This window comes from Heliangelus exortis, chromosome 1 (genome assembly GCF_036169615.1).
Source record: "Heliangelus exortis chromosome 1, bHelExo1.hap1, whole genome shotgun sequence".
Lineage (NCBI taxonomy): Eukaryota > Metazoa > Chordata > Aves > Apodiformes > Trochilidae > Heliangelus > Heliangelus exortis.
Window position 1 is genome coordinate 119,955,054 of NC_092422.1, and position 19,543 is coordinate 119,974,596.

Consider the following 19,543-nt stretch of genomic DNA (forward strand, 5'->3'; position numbering starts at 1 on the left):
TGCCCCGAGGTGTAGCGCCGCCAGGCGCCCGCCTGCCCCTTCCCCCGCAGCCTCACCGCTCCCAGAGGCGCCGCGTACTTTCACCCCGGCCCCTGGCACGGCCCGGCGCTTTGCTGCAGCCCGGCTGCCTCTAGAAACTTCTCGGTCCCTCCCTCTTCCCTCCCCTTCCTCCTCCTCCTCCTCCCAGTTGCCCAGGGGCTGGCGCTGCGGCGAAGCAAAGACAAGAGGGAAGGAGGAGCGCGGCTCCCGCCCGCGCTGCTCGGACTCAGAGGCGCAGCTCCGACCCGGCTGGAGGCCGGTGCCGACCGTAACCCCGGCCCCCTGAGGCGGCCTTTCCTTGCGCAGCGGTGGCAGCGGCAGGCGGGATGACGGCGGAGGAGATGAAATCGGACGGGGCTCCCTTAGAGGGGACGGACATCACCCCCAAGCAGGATGAGGGCGTCCTCAAGGTACCCGGCGGCTGCGGGCGGGCGGCTGCTCCCCCTTTCCCACGGCCGGTGGGGAGGGACGTTCTAGAGCCGGCGGGGGGGGGGAAGGGAAGGGGGAAAAGTGGGGAGCGCCCCGTTCTCGCCTGTGAGCGGGTGCCCTGCCTCCCCTGGGGCCCGTTTTGCCCCTTGAGGCGAAGGGCACGAGGCGCCGTTACCGGGCTGCCCGAGCTCTGCCCGAGCCGGTAGCGCGCGGGGAAGGCGGGAGGCTGCCTCGGCCGCGCAAGCGCTGCGCGCCTGCGGGGGCTCCTGAGCGGGCATGCGGGGGGGGGGGGCGCCCCGGCGGCTCTCACAACCTCGGCCCGGACCGCTCCGTAGGAAAACGCGCGGTCGTGGGGATGGCTCCGGGTATGGAGGAAAAGAGGGGGGTGTGCGAGAGGCTTCTCGCTACCTTCGGTGTTCTTCCCCGGGGATGAGGCGGGGGGGAGGAGGGGGGGCGGGATGATGAGCCCTCCGCTCGCCTGGCCCGGTGCTGGTTCTTGCCTTCACATTTAGTTTTCGGGGGTCCGCCCCCCTCACCCCCAACTCCCCCAGCACGTGTTCGGGAGCTGGGAATTAAAGATGGTGCCTGGGCAGCGCGCGTGTATTCCGTATAGGCTGGTGCAGAGCGGGGCTGCGCTGCCGACTTAAAAGCCCGAAAGGACTCAGAAAGCGCAGCGCTCGGTCTCGGTACGAGCAGCCTCTCGAACCCGAGGTGGCCCAGTGTACAGGTGGGCCCGGTGTGGAGGCAGCAGGCGGTGCAGGGTCCGCCCCTCGGCGCAGCTTGAGTGGTAAAATGGGTGGAAAAAGGCTGCAGGTGAGGTTGATAGGGGCTGGCAGCGGCCGCGATTTGCGCCCTGCATTGAGAACACCGTCATCCCGGCTTCTCCTTGGTACTGGGAAGCCAGTTAATGAGGGCTAGCAGAATTTAGACCATGAGGGGGAGTTGCACGAACTTCCTCTCTCAGATATTTCCTATTTCCATATCTCTAGAAGCTTCTTCAGTCTCTCTTAAAAAAACTTCAGCAATCACTAGAAGCATTTTTAAGTCACGGTGGCATTTCAGAGTTAGTGTTTGGAAGAAAAAGAAAAGCAGCACTGCAGCAAAGGCAAAAATCAGGAAGCTGCCTGCAGCTTTCCTGCGTCTCAGGTACCTTAGTGTGGTGAAAGACAGTGGGTGCCTACTTTATGCAGTAGGATGGTGGAAAAGCAGTTGATTTTTAATTTTTTTTTTTTTAATTTTTTTTTAAGGAGATGAGAAAATACTACCTAAAGAGCTGATGTTGTGAGAATCTCAAAAAAAAAAAAGGTGATGAGGTGAAAGACTGTAGAGGTCATAAAGTCAAGCTGCTAGAATGCAGATTACACGCATTTAATGGAATCAAGGCTCTAACTCTGAATTAAAATACACCAGTTTTCTACTGGTAACAGTAGTGATTCAGGAAGAGTTTTTCTTTTTCTGTTTTTTCATTGGCATTGTATCAGAATAGTATTCCGAGCTGTATTGCTGCATGTGCTTGCAGTATTTCTAGTGTAAGTATGTAAATTGAGAAATACTTGCAGTCGCAATTCAAATAGAAAAACTTCGCTTCTTCATCTGAAAGGGATTTTTAAACTAGATGGAAATTAAGGTTGCCATACTGAATATATGAAAAATGGGAAATCTGAGTATCTTAAATAAAGGCAAAGCAATAATACTGTATAAGTACTGAAAATGAGATACTATTTACATTCATGTTGGACAACTTGGTATGACACTAGAAGAATATGGCATTTGGGAAAGCTTAGTAAACTTCCATTGCATACAGTTATTATTTAAAAGTTACTTCAGATTGGCTACTTCAAAATGTCTATTTTTGATCCACTTTTTTATATATGCTTCTAAACATGATACAGTTCAGGTTGGTTACCAAGGTTGTTATTTTCTGATCTCTGTGAGAGTGGGTGCTTGAATTTTTGCCTTCCTTTGAAGAGAAATCAATAAATTAGTTCTGTAATGCTAACAACTCCTGTAGCACTGAGGTGGTACCAAGTGTAAGGGGATTTAGGAGGTCAGGCATCCCTTTTCACATTGAGCATGCTCTCCCTAGGAAACTGGGAAAGTGGTATTGTTTTCCTGTTGTTTTTGTTTGTTTGTTTTTTCTTACTCATCCAGGAAGGTGCTTTCAGCTTATTAAGAATCTGACAGAAGCTTCTGTCCATATTGCCTCGGCTTAGGGTAGAAGGTGCTGATGTTTCAGTCCCATAGTGGCAGGGATGTTGAGAGGCAAAATAGGACACTAAGAGTATTTGGTTGCAAAGAGTTGAAATCTGGTAGAGACTCCCAAGGGTCTGCTTCCTTCAGTGAAAAACATGGTTGGTATAGAAGCATGATGATTTTATAGCTTTTTCTTTTTTACAGCAGGGACACCAATCCATACTTAGGTATAACTGCCCTTGAACAAATGTTCATCTTGCATGGACAGTATGTTTTCAAGGTCTCTGTGGAGGAAAGTCCTCCATTGGTTCACCTTTTGACTATTTCCCTTTGGCTTAGAGCTAGGTGGTTTAAATCAGTATTGAAGAAAACTGAAATGCAAACTTAAGGAATCCTATTACAGACAGGGCTTCATATTCTTGGTCTTCAAGATTGTGTTGTCCTCTATTTTTAGCTGTATTTCAAATGAACACCAGAGAGATTGGCCAATCTTTGTGTATATTGTAAATTTTAATTTGCACTGATTTTGCTAGCTAGCCTGGTCAGCCTCTTGGGATGAAAATCAAATGCTTGCAGCTATATGTGAAATTGAGGAACTGGAAAACTGTTAAGAGTTGTGAGGAGATGAAATTATTGTGATATAATAATCCCTAAATGTTACTGTGTTGAGGGCTAGAACTAGCCAGTGTTTGGGTGAGGTTTTATTAGCCTCTGTTAAACTGGTTTAACTCAAGTAATCTTGGATTACATGTTAGAATAGACATGGCATGGAAAGAACTAGCTTACAGTGTTTCAAGTGCTTTGTCTAGAACAGCAAACTTGGAGTTATGATCAGAGTGGTGTTGAGGTAAGTACTTAAATAAAGCAAAAAAACTCTGCCTAGAGATTTTTCAAGAATGTTTAAAATCTTTTTGAGGAAAGGTAAGTGACGTTGCTAACTATAGATTAAGAGATCTGTAAGATGGCGCCCACCGTTGCCAATGAAGTTTTGCTATCACAGCAAGAGCCATCTTGAGGTTCCTGCGTTTGTAACACTGGAAATCTGTAGGCAGAACAGTCAGTTACTTTCCAGATAACTGAAGTAAAACTGCAGATCCCTTGGCCTTCTGAAGATGATAATGCATGCACCCAAGCAAATGGATTTAATGTCCGATAGGTAGACATAGTTTTCATCTTAATGTTGCTTAATATTTCCTCAGGTTGTCAAGAAAGAAGGCAGTGGGACGGAGTCTCCGATGATAGGTGATAAAGTGACTGTTCATTACACAGGATGGCTTCTTGATGGCACAAAATTTGACTCCAGTTTGGACAGGAGAGACAAATTTTCATTTGACTTGGGGAAAGGTAGTGTATCTGGTATTATCAATTCTGATAATAATTGATATTATATTTCCTTGCATGTGAGGTTCCTGTCATGTTAAAGTTGCTATTTAAACCTGTTTTCAGAAATTACAGTTTATTCTCTTAGAACAAACTACGAAAGAAAGGCTTTTAGCTTTCTCTCAATGAGAAAACTCTGTAGCTCCTCAGCCAGGCCTGCTGAAGAATTCAAGCTTTGGACAAAGCACTACAGGGGAGCAATTTTGCTCTGTAGCATAGTGAAAGGGTAGCTAAGTAGCCCGAATATGTCCTTTGGATTTGGTTTTTGGCAGAATACTCAAATTCAGGAGTATTTAATAGTAATCAAATACTGGGACAGGGTGCATGGGGGCAGCTGTCAGCTTCAGCATGATGAAATGTGCTCCCTTTTTCCCCCAACTTCCAGATTTAACACAAATACGTATATTGAAGCAGTGCATCTCTTCGTTATCCAGAGTCCTCCTTCAGTGTAAAAATCTGAACATCCTTGATCCAGAAAATCTTACTACTCAGTCTGAGTTTTTCCTGGCAGTTTCTTGCCTGGTTTTTTTTATTTGGGAGAAAAATACTGCAATATACTGAAATTTGAGATGATACGAAGAGTACCTATTAATACAAGTCTAACAGAATAGCTGCTTGATGGAGCTGAAAGAAGCAAGTAGGAGAGCCTGAGATAGGATTTTGTTACTTGAGGCTCCAGCCACTTTCCTCCATTCTGCTACATGTGCATGTAACTTTTAGTTGCCACTCGTGCTGCTCTTTGCCAAATGATAAAGTACAGAGAGAGAAAAGGCTGTTTTGGATTATTTTCAAAATACAAGCAGGCAATCTCTCACCCTAAGACCTTCCTCCTAGAAGAGTTCATTGTTACTTCCTCGCACTTGAGATTGTGCCAAGTGCTTCAGCCTGTGTCTGTGTTCAGATGACTTGTATTCCCTATAGATGAGGAATTAAGGGGAGAAAAAGAATGGCTAGAATGAATAAATTTAACCAATTTTGGGTCCCTAGGTAACTTGATAATTTGATTAGGGTTGAAGTTGGTGTTCATGTATCAGAGTGAGCACAAGTCTTTCGGTATTTCTGCGTGGTCTTTTGAACACTAAAAGTGATCATCCTCACTTTCACTGTTGATCGTGTCTTTCATGTGTGTGTGTCAATGATGATTAAAATTTGACTTGCATAGGTGAGGTGATCAAAGCATGGGACATAGCTGTGGCAACCATGAAAGTTGGTGAAATCTGTCGGATTACGTGTAAACCGGAATACGCCTATGGCTCAGCTGGGAGCCCACCAAAGATACCTCCCAATGCTACACTGATTTTTGAGGTAAGTGAGAGACAGTCACTAAAATGGTACCATTTGAAAAAACAACAGAATTTATATTTTACTGCAGAAACCAATGTAATATTTTTTCAAAACAGAAATATTAGATTTTCTCAAAGGAAAAAGTATGGTCAATTAGCCTAGTGAAGGTAAAGCACAGAATCCTACTCTGGCTGCTACTGCTCTGCAGTGGCTCAGGTTCCCTTGTTTTTGAGTTCTGAAAATAACCCAATGCTTTTCAGTGTTTAATAGTTTTTAATTTTCCAGTTATGGAATAATTCATCGTTGGAGAGGACAGATTTGGTGGTTGGGGCAGGGGAGGGAGTACTGTGTTTCAGTTAACTATCCTGAAGTAGTTACAGAAATGAAATCTTCAGTCCTCTTTCTACTTCCTAAGACTCAAAGTACTGATACATGTGGTAAACAAAGTTTTCAACAACAGAAAGGAATTAATGTGTCCTCTGTAGTATGTTGTTCATATTTTTTGTTTTCTTTGCAATTAAGGGGAGAAGAGAGAGAATTACTACATGCAAACTGGCAGAATATAAGTTGTATTTTAACAGTTCTGCAACTGTGGACTCCATTTTCTGTAGGGCTGAGCATTTTAATAAGCCTTAACCATAAGAACAGTTTGGATTCAGCTTACTTGTTGATTACAGCACTCTGTATGTGGATCCAGCCTGCGCCGATAAATCTTGGCATTGCAGAAAGTAATGTTTTACATGCTTAGTCCCTTTGACAGATTCAGCTGTCTTAAGTTAGGTGTCTGGATAATGGTAGTTTACAATTTGCATGGACATTTGGCCTCATCAGAGGTGAACTGCAAGTCTTGGAGAGAATGGAGCCAGTTACAGTGGGCATTTCTTAATCTCACCAGCAGAAAACAACTTGTTTCCTGGTGGTCTTTAAGGCATCCTCCCAAAAGGGGATGGAAATAGCAGCTGTCTCAGGTATTATTTCAGTAGTGAGAGTTGTTGCTCAGAATGCTGAAACTCATGCTTGATGACATAGAGGATGATATTAAAGCTGTTCCTAGAGCATTCTCTGACCGTCTGAAAGTGTTTTGGGGAGATATGTTTTTATTGAAACTGTTCAATTTTCGAAGAAATACCTCTAAGTTAATTGTACCTGGTCTCTACATGTGATTTTTAAAAATTACTTAGTTCTAAAATACTTAATGAGTGGAATGGACTTGTACATGAGCATCATAGAGCAAGCTTTTAAGCTTGATGATTGCTCTAAGATTCAGTGTTTTATTTAATACATGAGAAAGGTAAAAGCAACTCGTGGAGTGGGAACTGGAAGCCTTATTTTAGATTTCAGTGGAAACAATGAGCATCTGTTGAGAAGGTTAAATTAAACATTGTTGGATATTGCATTTATATTGCTTTTGGATAGCATATTTGCTTTTCTTTTTTTCTAAGAACTTCTGAGTTAAGAGCATTAAAGATGTATTTTGTGCAGGAGGATTCAAAAATTCTTGCCAGTAGGTAGTATCGCAGGTCACGAAGGGATGAGAATGTACTCAGTTTGAGTATATCAAAATTAATTCAATTATTTTGGCAGTTGATTGTTAAAAAATACTGTCTTGAAAAAGCTCTTAATATTTATACAATTAGAAAATGCTGTATAAGAAGATAACTCATCAGTTATTTGTACTGAAGCAAACCACATATGCCAGAATACTGTGTGCTTTGTACAAATGCAAGTGATACTAGGTGTAATATAGGGCAGAATTGCAGGGGGAGATAAAAACACTTGACACATACTGCATTCTAACCTGATGATTCAAATGCAAGCTCTAGTGTGGCTTTTTTCCCCTTTAATCTTTTTCTGCTCACTTAATTTTTGTTGAGGGAAAGGAGCAACAAACAAGAACTTCAATGTGACAGTTGTTGAAGATGTTCAGTTTCTTGTTGTTTTTTACTCTCCATGCGGTGTCTCAAAACTTTTAAGACCTTCTTCCTTGGCAAGCATATTAAAGGGTTCTTGAGGGCTTAACACTAATAAAGAAGATACTACATCATTGTCCTGTAACAAGAGATAATACCTAACCTTTTGATAAATAAAAGCACTAACTTAAAGATGGGATGTTTCATCAGAGTACAACTGAGTCTTTATGATTCAGTTATGCAGATGTAGGTTTCCCAGTAGGTTTTTCTTAATTATGCCAGTCTGAGCTGTCCATCTTCTAGGTACTGTTTAGATAAAAAGTAGGGTTTCATTTATGACCCCAAATGCCTGCCTAAGCAGTGACGTTAAGAGTAGAAAAGGGAAAAAGATAGAAAAGCACTGAAGCTGCCTATGATGGATTTGTGCTTTTCTTCATCTTCTGCAGGTGGTTGGCTACAACAAAATAAGCAGTGCTGAAGTGTCCTGAATTGGGGAAGTGGAACTTAGATCTAAAAAGTTGTCTTTAAGCTTTATTAAGTAGGAGAGATTTCTGATTAGTCTCCTTACCAACATTTTGTATGAGTTGCCTTAAAACAGACTCTAAAATTTACATCAAAATTACTTACAGCTGTGTCATCACCACATCAGCATTTGGTTATGACCTGAAATAATGTTGCCTTATGGTTTGGTTGGTTGGGTTGGGTTTTTTCCGATGCTTTTGATGCAAATAATTGCTTTTGCTTAGTAATATGAATAGATTCCTCCACAGAATGCTGGTAGTCTGGTAAAAATAAATAAACAATCAGGAAAACCTGTATGGTCATCAGTGGGATGTTCTGGAGTGACTTCGCTTGCTGAAGACATACTGAAAAAAAAAAAAAAAAGGAATATAAAAAATAGAAAATGGAAGTACTGTTTGTACTGATGAGTATTGCAATTCCTCTTGCATTCCTGGTATCTTCCGTCCAGCATAATGAATATCCACAGCATTAGCCTTGATTTTTTTAAAACTTTTTTTTAATAGGTGCTTAATCTAAACACCACTGATTATAATGGGATGCTCTTTTATGCTGTTTTTACTATTGTTTTACTGAAACACAGGATAACAAAAGATTTTTTCCCCCTTACTTCATAGCAGCAACAACAATTATGACTAAGCTATTTTTCCATTTTTTTCTTGGTACTTCCACTTCAAACTATGATTTACAATAGCGACTTGTGAGGGTATATGAAGGTTCAGGCTGGATAGCTGTCTCCTACATTAACACCAGCTCTTAAAAATTCTAAACAGTTGCAACAACAAATTTAAAGCAAAGGTGTGCCAGATCATGGCTTTGTTGCTTTATTCTTCTGGAAGTGATTCCACAATGCACAATGATAAAGCAAGACTAGAGGGCGAAAATGTAATGAGTAAAATGAAAACTCTGTAACTGTTCAGATATGCAAGGGACAATCACAAAGAAGTTTTAAAACTGTTGACCTCTGTCACAGAAGTAGGAGAATGAAGAAACAGATGAGGAATAGCTGAAGTCTGAAAAGTTATTCTTGATTTTGTTTGAATATTAACAAGTCAAGCATTTGGATTCAATTTGGAGTCCATTCCGAGCACTTTAAACTTGGTCTGAATTGGACCATAGATGGAATGAAGGGTATAATCAGGACTGAAGGATAAGGATTGAATCCTTACATTCAGTTTTCCCTCTTCTTTTTTCCTTGGATTACTTAAAAACCTCCCTGGCCCTTGGATGCAGTGACACTGAAACTCAAGTAGTTTCCCATCCAGTAGATCTGCTGAATCCAGCATCTTCGTAGCCTTGTTAAATGTGTTAAAGTACATTAACTAAAATAGTGGCTTCCTGTACAGCTGTAGGTTCAAAAGATGTCTGGAAAACAAATTCTGTGAGTTATTGAATTGATATAGTGAGAGTAAATGCAAGGCTTTTCTTCCCTCCACAGATTGAACTTTTTGAGTTCAAGGGGGAGGACCTCACTGATGATGAAGATGGTGGTATCATCCGAAGAATTCGTAAAAAAGGGGAAGGCTACTCGAAGCCCAATGAGGGTGCTCTTGTAGAGAGTAAGTATGTTACAAAAACAGTAAATTGGTTTACCATGTGGGAGGGCAGAACCTATTTCACTGCGTGCAATCCCTTGTCCTGAGAGAGGGGAACACTTGGGTTTTTATTCTGTTACCAAGTAAGTTATACTTAAGTAAGCTTTAATTCTGGTATTTTTAGCAAACTTTACATTTTCCAGCAGCCAGTGTGTTCTCCTGGTACTGTTCAGATAATGAATCTGATAAAGTGTTTATCACAGAAGGTAGATGTGTCCAATAAAGTATTTCCATTTGCTGAGGAACAAGAGAGTAAGTACACCTGGCACTTGTTGGAGTGGGAAAAAAACCCAATATATAGGTGGACAAAAGAGGATTTAAGTTTAGCAGTAGTTCTGTTTGCTGCCAGAAACCACTATGTGTAGATGACTGTTAAAAAAGAAAAGACTGGGAGGAGGCTTTGGCACTCTCTGTGTTACCTGTGCTGCCTGCCCCTTACTATACATAGATATCTTCTGATTTTTCTTTGCATTGTTCTGTTTTTTGTTACCAGTCCAGTTTGAAGGCCGATGTGGAGATCGTGTTTTTGACAAACGGGAATTACAGTTTGAGATTGGAGAAGGTGAAAACTATGATCTTCCTCATGGCCTGGAGAAAGCAATTCAGAAAATGGAAAAATTGGAGGAATCTGTGTTCTATCTCAAACCGAGGTATGCCATTTTGATACTTAAAGGGCTTATACTAAGCATCTGGCAAGAGTGAAGTGTTTTCTTAATTCCTTTCACCTTTTTTCTGTGCTGTGGTATCTTGAGAAGTCTATATTAGAACTGTGAAGCTAACTAGGTTGTGAAGTAGTAGCACCCTGAAAGACACTTGTTTAAGTCTGTATAGTGTTGATCTAGGTGAATATTAAGAAAATATTGATGTTAAGTTTATTTTTTGTTTCTCTTAAAAAAAAAAAAAAATACCATACAGCTGTGTGTAGAAAGATAGCTAAAGAACTGTCTTTAGAGTAGGAAGAGACCTGATGAACCATCTAAGCAACTCAGTGTGAGCTGGTCCTTAGATGATGTGGTTAGTAAACAGCATTGTAAGTCCATGGTCAGTAGAAAATGTTCACTGCTATTCTGAAAAGACTCTCCAGTTTTCTGTGACAGATAAAGCAGTTATATTGAAACTTGGGACCATTATGAGAACGCTCTTCTGAAATTAAGAATCATTAACTGACACATGGGACTGCACAATATTGCAACCTTAAATAGCCTTCATTATAAGCAAAATTTTTTCATAGTGGTGAGAACACATCTGAAAAAAGGGAAGTTTGCATTGATTCTTCCCCTCAAACTGTAATTCATTTCCATTTTGAAGTTATTTAAACAAACTGAGCCTGAAGAAAAGGAAAGCAATCTCATCTTAAGTGTAAGAAGTATCTTGCAGCATAGAACCTTTCTATATTCAAATAAATATAACTACTTGCATTAAAAAATCTATATGCATACTATCAGCTGATTGGGAATAAATTAAGTATATAGCTGTTCCCCTAATCTGTGTATTTATTGTTGTCTTTGCTTTTCTGAGAATAGTACTAAAAATAGAGGTGCTCTGTAGGAAACACCCAGTTTTAGACCATGAATATAAAAATGTTGGAAAGAGAACTTGCTTTTCCTTCACAAAAGACAAAATGAAAAAATCACAGTGGGAACTGGTAATCTAGGGATTAATGAAATTAACCCCAGGTTTCCCTTGTTAATTTTAGAATAGTACCCAGAATTCTTCAAGCCTTCGTCTTGTAATAATGCCAAATAAGCATCCCCAGTTTGCATGGGGGTTTTGCCTCCAGCTTCCTACGTAGCATATATGATTGGCTGGATAGTTTTGGAATGTCTTTTCTCTTCTTCTCTTACCCACCCCCAATCTTGCAGCTATGGTTTTGGAAGTGCTGGGAAGGAGAAATTTGAGATCCCTCCAGATGCAGAGCTACAGTATGAAGTGAAACTGAAAAGCTTTGAAAAGGTAGGAATGAGCAATGAGGTCGTAAAGAGTTTGGAAGGGTGGGGGAAGAAGTGTGAGTGCAGCTTAAACAAGGATGATGGAATCCTTGAACACTGATCTGATCCAGGGAAGCCACTCTTGTCAGAGATTACAACAGACTGGGCTCAGCTCTTGGCTGAAATTGACCTTGTTCTTAGTGTATCCCTCACTGTTGCTATCAGTGTCTCATACTCTAGACCAGTTTTCAGTATCAATGCAAAACTGTGCTTTGCCAAATCTATCTCTGTCATACTGTTAGGGGGAGGCAGCATAGCCACTTGGTTACTCCAGAAGTTGTATCATTGACTTAAATTGTCCTCATTTGGGTAGGCCAAGGAGTCTTGGGAAATGAACACAGATGAGAAGCTGGAACAAAGCGGCATTGTGAAGGAGAGAGGCACTCAGTACTTCAAGGTAAATTACAATCCTCAATTAGTAACAGAATTTCTTAGTCCATGTAATGAGCTTTAGGATGACTACAGCTTCTGTCATATGAGAGTGGTGTTCATGGAATTCTCTGTCATGTCTTGCAGAAAGAATTGGAGTTGAAAGTGTCTCGGAAGAAAAAGGCCTAAGCGTTGTACTATTCAAAGAACTAAGTCTGCAGGGAATTAGTTTTTTCAGAGCTGTTTCCTGTACCTACAGATAACTTTGAGGCATACGTTGATCAGTAGCAAGATTACAGTATTTGTTTCTACTGTGGGATAGTGCTGTGAATTAATAGTATTCACTTACGTAGAGGTGTTTGGAGGAGCTGTTTCAAACAATTTGACCAGCTAAAGGCAGACTCTACCATTATCTTCATGACACAGTAGTTGTGCTGTTCTGAAAATGCCTCCTCTTCCTGTGTTTGTTTCAAAAGTTGAATATAAGGTTTGAGTTGAGAGTTAAGTATTGGTGCTGGCCTATACTTCCAGCTTCAGTGGGGGAACCCCCAAAGATTTTCTGATCATACGCAGAAACTGCTTCCAGAAGTAGTTTGTTTTTGATGATAGATGTTCTTTTTTTATTACTCAGAAATTTTTTTTTCAGATCTGCTGGTTAAGCTATCAGAAGGGGCAAGAGGGAAATAGAAGTTCCTGTGATGAGCTGTTTGATAATTGACCTGCCTTGTTTTCAGGAGGGGAAATACAAACAGGCAGCATTGCAGTACAAGAAGATAGTGTCGTGGCTGGAGCATGAATCGGGACTCTCCGATGAGGAGGATACAAAAGCCAAAAGCTTGAGGCTTGCTGCCCACCTTAATCTAGCTATGTGCCATCTCAAGCTGAAGGAATACTCCCAGGCTTTGGAGAACTGCAACAAGGTAGTAAGGGTTTATATTTTAAGCTGCAAGAGTAGTCTGCCGGTTTACCTCTTGCTTTAACAATTTGAGGGATGCCAGGCCGTGTGGCATTCGGCCGTTCTTAGCAGCTGACAGTTGTGTAGTATTAACACATAATGTTAAAATAATTACTGTCCTTTCGCTGCTGCATTAAGGATATTAATGTATATAGAAATCAGAAACACTGAAATGTGGTTAATGTAGTCGTTCTGGCAAAAGTCCTTCAAAGAGATGGAATAGAGCCAGGACCAAAGTAGACTTGCTGGTTTTCTGTCAGATAGCCTACTGTATTCAGTCTTCTTGGTTCTGTGTTCAAGTTGCCTTATTAGTAAGCCCTGACAAGACTCAAAAATGTACATCAGCAGGTACACTTTCTAGCAGCTTCTGGTATTCTGACTGCATATTATATTTTAAAAGAAAAATATTCTTTAATGTGTGATCTGTTTGTTTGGTTTTTATTGCAGGCACTTGAATTGGATAAGAGCAATGAAAAAGGCCTCTTCCGGCGTGGAGAAGCACACTTGGCTGTCAATGACTTTGAATTGGCCCGGGGAGATTTCCAGAAAGTGATACAACTTTATCCAAGTAACAAAGCTGCCAAAGTGCAACTGGTAACTTGTCAGCAAAAAATACGGGAGCAGCACGAGAAGGAGAAGAAGATGTATGCCAACATGTTCCAACGGCTTGCAGACAAAGACTTAAAGGTAAGTAATACTATTCTAGGAGATTACAAGAGGTGGTGTCACATGTTAGATCTGTTCTAGAAGATTACAAGAGGTGGTGTTACATGTTAGATAAAGAATAGTGTTTCAGATATTCAGCTTACTTTAAAATGCAGCCGAATACAGTGGGAGAATACTCAAGTAGCTTCCTTCTGTGAAAAATCTGGAAATAGCCAGCAATCAAAATTGAAGCTGTCTTTTTTTCAACAAGACACCTAGCAGTGCCAGTCATTGCACTGAATGTTTTTTTACTTCCAACTAATTTTGTAACAGACCAGTTTTAATCAGAAATGAATGAAGTGATGAGATTCAAACAAGATAACGTTCAAGAACTGAAAAAAACCCAACGTTCTCTCCTTGAACTGATCTTCTAAAGAAAGTCTGTTCCTGGTGCCTGGGTGGCCAATCTGAAACTTTGTTGTGCAGTTGGTGCTCTCCATTTCAGGTGTCACAGATTGATAATGAAGTGTCAGAATTCAGATTGTCAGAAGATTTATTATTCTACTGTATGGATGGTTTTCCTATTAAGCTGTCCCTAGAATTTCAGTAGATGCTAGTTCAGTTAACAATGGCAGTATTGAGATAGAGGCTGTAACAAGCCTGTGTCAGCTAGCAAGAAACATTTGAAGTTCTTTGTGAGAATTACATGTCTTGAGATAATGTTCTGTTATCCTTATAGCCCAGAAGGACTAGGTAAATACACAACTTACAAGACAAATACCTGGTTTACCAGACTAAAATTTTCTCAGTAACATTGGAGCATGTAGAAGCTTGCATATTGTGAGGTTATTTTCACAGACCTTTGTGTCAACCTTTCCAGAATATGCATGGAGAATCTAAAAAATGGTCAGATAAGTCAATTTCCTGTGGTTAAGTGAGTTAATGAGTGTCCAGGGGCCCGCTGTCCTCAGATAAGTGTGTCCTGACAATTCATCTATCTCAAATTGTCAGCTAATTCCTACATGAAACACTTCACAAACCTGTCATTTTCATCCCCTCTCCCAATCTTTGAAAACAAGGTCTGTCAGAAATCAGCTTATCTCCCAGAGGCAATGGGTGATGTATTTAATTTTTCATCTCTTACTCTGGGTAAGGGTAGGGTAATCACCCCAAACTGAGGCAACCACTTCCCTTGGCAGCCAGTTCCAGTGCTTGATAACCTTTACAGTGAAGATTTTTCCTCCTCTGTGCAACTGGAGCTCATTTCCCCTTGTCCTGTCACTTCTTACCTGGGAAGAGAGACTGACACTCACCTCATTACAGTCTCCTTTCAGGTATCTGCAATAAGGTCTCCCCGCAGACTCCTTTTCTTCAGGCTAAACCACCTCAGTTCCCTCAGCTGCTCCTCAGAAGACTTTTTGTAGACCTTTCAGTATCTTTGGGTGGGCTACAGCACCTCAGTATGCTTCTTGTAGTGAAGGGCCCCAAACTGAACACATTACTCCAGCTGCAGCAATTGATTGTACAGGGGGCAATCACTTTCCTACTTCTACTGGCCACACTAGTTCTGATGCAGGCCAGGTTGCTGTTGGCCTGGTTCATTCTTCTCAGTAATTACAAGATTTTAGGAATGTGCATGTATCAAAATTAGTTGTGGTTTTTTTTCTGGGGGCCATCTGGCATGCATCAAACTGATGAGACTTTAGATGAAAAGGGATCGATTGAACATGGAATTGTAAACAAATAACACTTAAACCCCAGGTCAGTCTTGTGGATTTTTTCTTGTAAGAAAGCATGTTTTCCTCTTAATTCCCTTTATTGTGTTGCTTTGCTGTTGTTCCAACAGTTTCTCTATTAGCGGTGGTGGGAGAAGTTCAAGAGTTCTGGAGACCAGTGTTTGTTTACCAAATCTCTTCTGGTTGTTAAGAAAGCAGCTTAGGCAGTAGTCTTGAGATTCCTGACCTCTGCATATCATATGGTCTGTTGAAGTTCCATTCTTGCATCAGTAGTTGTTTTCACTAATTCAAATAGTTCACATACGTAAATGTGACACTTTAAAGGTCAGGATATTTATCACCTTATCTTAACAGCCAAGATTGCTAGCTAACAGATTTCCTGTGGAAAGGAGACTTACATGTACTTCACAGAATGCTTCTAAGGGTGACAGATTGAGCTTTGCCTTTTGTGCTTCGGCTGTGTTCTTTTTTTGTTGTGGCTAAGTTGATGTTATATTTTAGTTTAAGGATTCTGCCCCTTTTTACCCTCATATTCTCCCCCCCAGCAATGCATGCATATGTTCTTGCTTGTATGGTTCTCACTGAATGTAAGAAAACAAATAGTTCAGGGTGGTATATTGAGAGGTGAAATAGCAATTTCATTGCACTGTTATTTGAGATGAGTAGGACAAGGCATTTCCAAGGCATTTCTACTTCCCTTTACTGTGTTTGAAAATCATTGCAAGGTCAGGATGTGCTGGCTATGTCCTGTTTTAAAAACTGACCTCAGTCGCTTACCACATGGCTCTCTGCCTTCCACACCTTTTTATGTGAACTAGAATACACATGAAGGAGGGGAATTTTAGAGCAGCCACCTTTTCAGATTAGGTTTCCATCCACCTAAGCTCTAGCAGAGGACATCCAAGTGACTGTTGTCAAGTTGAAGTTGCTCTTTATGGAACTAGTTGTCCAAAAAAGATATTTCTACATATCTTGAGTCCCAAGGGTGCTTCATACAAGTTGGGGGTGGGAGCAGGGTATGAGAATTGCTGAAATTGAATCACATTGAAGCTGAAGCAGGACAAAAGCAGTTTTGTGCCAAAGCTTCCTAAAAGAACTCGTTTGTGGAAGATCACTTTCTCTGTGTTACGTGGCAAGTGTGTGCACTCCACATTATAAATCTAACAACAGTATTAATTCCTGGCCTCTTCTAAATTGCTTCTGGTTTCTTAGACGCAGAAAGACTACAAGGAAAACTTTGGTTTCTCTGGGCTGAAGGTTGAGGCTGAGAGAGTTGGATTTGTTCAGCCTGGAGCAGAAGACTCTGGGGTCACCTTATATAGCAGCCTCCCAGTATCTGAAGGGGGCCTACAAGAAATCATAGAATCATAGAATTGGCTGTGTTGGAAGGGACCTCAGAGATCATCAAGTCCAACCCTTGATCCACTCCTGCTGCAGTTACCAGCCCATGGCACTGAGTGCCACATCCAGTCTCTTTTTAAATATCTCCAGGGATGGAGAATCCACCACTTCCCTGGGCAGCCCATTCCAATGCCTGATCACCCTCTCAGTAAAGAAATTCTTTCATGTTAGAAAGAAAGATAGAGTACAACTTCTTACAAGGTCGTGTAGTAATAGGAAAAGGGGGAAGAGTTGTAACCCGGAAGAGAGAAGATTTAGGTTAGGTATTAGGAAAAAATTATTTATGTGAGGGTGGTGAGACACTGGCATGGGTTGTCCAGAGGAGTTGTAGATAGCCCCTCTGTGGAAGTGTTCAAGGCCTGGTTGGATGGGACTTTGAGCAACCTGATCGACTGGAAGGTGTCCCGGGTCATGTGGGAGGGCTGGAACCAAGTGATCTTTAATGTCTCTTCCAACACAAACTGTTAAGTGATTCTGTAATGTCTCAATTCAGTCTTGCAGGGAGACCAGGTATCCTGGTGATAAGCATCGAATGTGTGTCATTTGCAAATGTTGGCATTTTTGTGTAACACAGGATTATATTTTCTTTGTCTTCTCTATTTAGTCAGCTGCTCCTCTTCGGACCACCCACACTGAAGATGCAGAAATGAAAGATGAGCAGAATGGAGTTGAAGTTGAAGCAGAAGCATAAAAACAAACCCTATTTCATTAGTTTTGTAAAAGAAAGAATTTCCAGTGAATTAGACCTTTATTTTTCTACCTGGTTGGACAGTGGCTTCAGGGGAGCAGAGGCTGAAGCCACCATGCCACAGTCACAGCTCTGTGTCTGTTGAAGAAGTGGCAGCGTAAATCTGGTTTAATCCTAGGGACTTTATTTATTCATTCAGCCTCTGTTACTGTTTGGGTTCTGTCGGGATTTACTCTGCTTGGTTTGTTTGCATTTTGCTGTTGGTGTTTGTCTGTTTCTGATTCCAACTCACTTTAATTCCAGGTTCTGCTTCCTAAATTTATTTCCTTGATTTCTTCCAAGTAATCAGTCTTTTTCAGGAGTCCTCACATGAGACTTGAGAACAAATTGGCACTCCCAGTTCTGCTTCAGCATTGAACCCTTCTCCCCTGTTGTTCAGCAAGGAGTCCCTTCCACTAAGTGTTGTAACCTTTCTTGTATGCCTCCTCTTTGCAAATTGCTGAAGGTGAAGACTGTAAAGTCACAGCTTAAAGTAATAAAGCTCCAGTTGAACTCAAGAAAACAGAACTTTTCGTGGGTTTTTATTGGAATTTGCATAGACTTAAGAGAATTTACTGTCCTTTTGTCATTCAGTATTTTCTCATCCACAGTAACCACAGTATGTGATTATTCTTGTGTTGCTCATTCATGGCCATAGAAAAATCTCAATATTCAGTACAGCATTTACCCATATATTTGCAAAAGGAAAAAAATATGTTGCTGAGAATTGTACAAAAAGCAAACCTGTAACCTATACGTAGAGCTATTCTTCTGTTCATGTTGCATTCACCCTCTGCATTGTGAAAATGGACCAGAAAAAAACACCTTTATATATAAAGGTGACCACTTTTGAAGATCAAGTAAGTGGTAATGGTTTAACACATTCATAATGAACTACAGACTTCTGAGTGATTTAATGTCTGCTTATCCCCATCTCTCAGGAAACCTTTTACTTGATACTCTGCTTCTTTCTGCAGTATGTTGTATGTCTTGTTTGAGGGTGGGTGTGCTTTTGGGTATTGTGTGGGCTGTTAAAGTGTTTATTTGTTTGTTTGTCTGCAGGCATGGAATACAGCACTCAAACTTGCCTCTATCTTGTTACTTGGTGTTAAATTCAGCATCTCCACTGTCCTGTTCAGAGACCCTTTAACAGCAGGGACACATTTGCCTGCTCTGCAGGAAGGTTGTAGAACAGATGGATTTTTTGCAGTGAGAAATGTCTTTCCATGGGATTGCCTGGAATTGTATGTGTATTACAGAGAGTATCCCTATTTTAACATAATGACATCTGAAATCTCAGCTTGAATTCCTTGTCTCCTTTGCTGAGACAGATGTTCTGCGTAAGTAGTTAAGGGGCTGGGAGGTTGCCAGTACCTGCTCCTGCTGGGGCACTGGGTCCAAGCATGGCATCTCTTTATCACCCAACTATCACCAAGTGGCAAGCCCCGCTCTATAGGCTGTCCTACCCTCAGGCCCCAGGCCAGGAGTTCACCTCCTGATGTTGGGTTGGACCTAGCTGAGGGATGGAGATATGAAGTGCACTGCTCTCTGCATGGTTTAGCAATGCCTTAAGCTTCAGTGGGGTGGGGGGGAGGGATAGAAGTGGGAAGGATAGAAGATGAGGAAGAGTAAAGTGTTTGGTAGGTCACTGTGGATAAGGAAATACTGATTAGATTTGGTTTGCAAAAAAATTAGCATTGCCAGGTAATGCAGGTGCTCTTCATGATTTCAAGTCTCCGTAATATCCCTGTGTATGTGAGTGAAAACTGACCTTGTAACAAAGCAGAGCTACTTCTCCAAGGAAGCTCACAGGCAGGTTACAACAAGGTGAGAAGAATGTCAACTGAAGTTACAAGGGGATTCCCAGACTCGTAAGTGAAGCAGGAATGCCAAGCAAGAGATCTTTGTTCCAGCAAGGCATTACCTTGATTTGCTGGGAATTAACTGTAAATATAACCCCCTGTGGCTGAAGCTGTTGCTGCTGTGAAAGTCAGCATAGGGCCAAGCCCTAATCATAAATTTCTAACTCCTGAGCAATAGTTTCCAGAAGTCTCCTACAGGGATGACTGTTTCTCAGTGTGTGTTTGAAAGCAAAAGGTGTTTAAAAAAATGTTAAGTGTAAGCAATCTTGAAAGTTTGTCCTCATTACTACATAACCAACTTATGAAATGTTTTAAGAATGTAAATCCACTAAGGACATTAATTGTGCCCACTAATCAGCAAGGAGGTTCCATGCTGTCTTCAAAAACAAGCGCCAGCAGATTCTGGCCTGCTAGATTCTGTGCGGTCCTGCATGTAAACTTCAAATATAAACTAATATGTCCTTATAGAAAAACTCTTCAAAATAAACAATTACAAAACCACACATGCTGT

General features: G+C 41.3%; 1 protein-coding gene across 1 annotated transcript; it reads left to right on the forward strand.

Moving 5' to 3' along the window:
- The first annotated feature begins 7 nt into the window (after positions 1-7).
- FKBP4 (FKBP prolyl isomerase 4) lies at positions 8-17,698 on the forward strand. The gene is made up of 10 exons (XM_071762468.1): positions 8-449; positions 3,861-4,005; positions 5,204-5,346; positions 9,193-9,313; positions 9,843-9,999; positions 11,212-11,302; positions 11,651-11,734; positions 12,441-12,626; positions 13,109-13,348; positions 17,048-17,698. Exons 1-10 carry the CDS (start codon positions 366-368, stop codon positions 17,132-17,134), a joined length of 1,338 nt encoding a protein of 445 aa, XP_071618569.1. The 5' UTR covers positions 8-365; the 3' UTR covers positions 17,135-17,698.
- Positions 17,699-19,543: the final 1,845 nt, after the last annotated feature.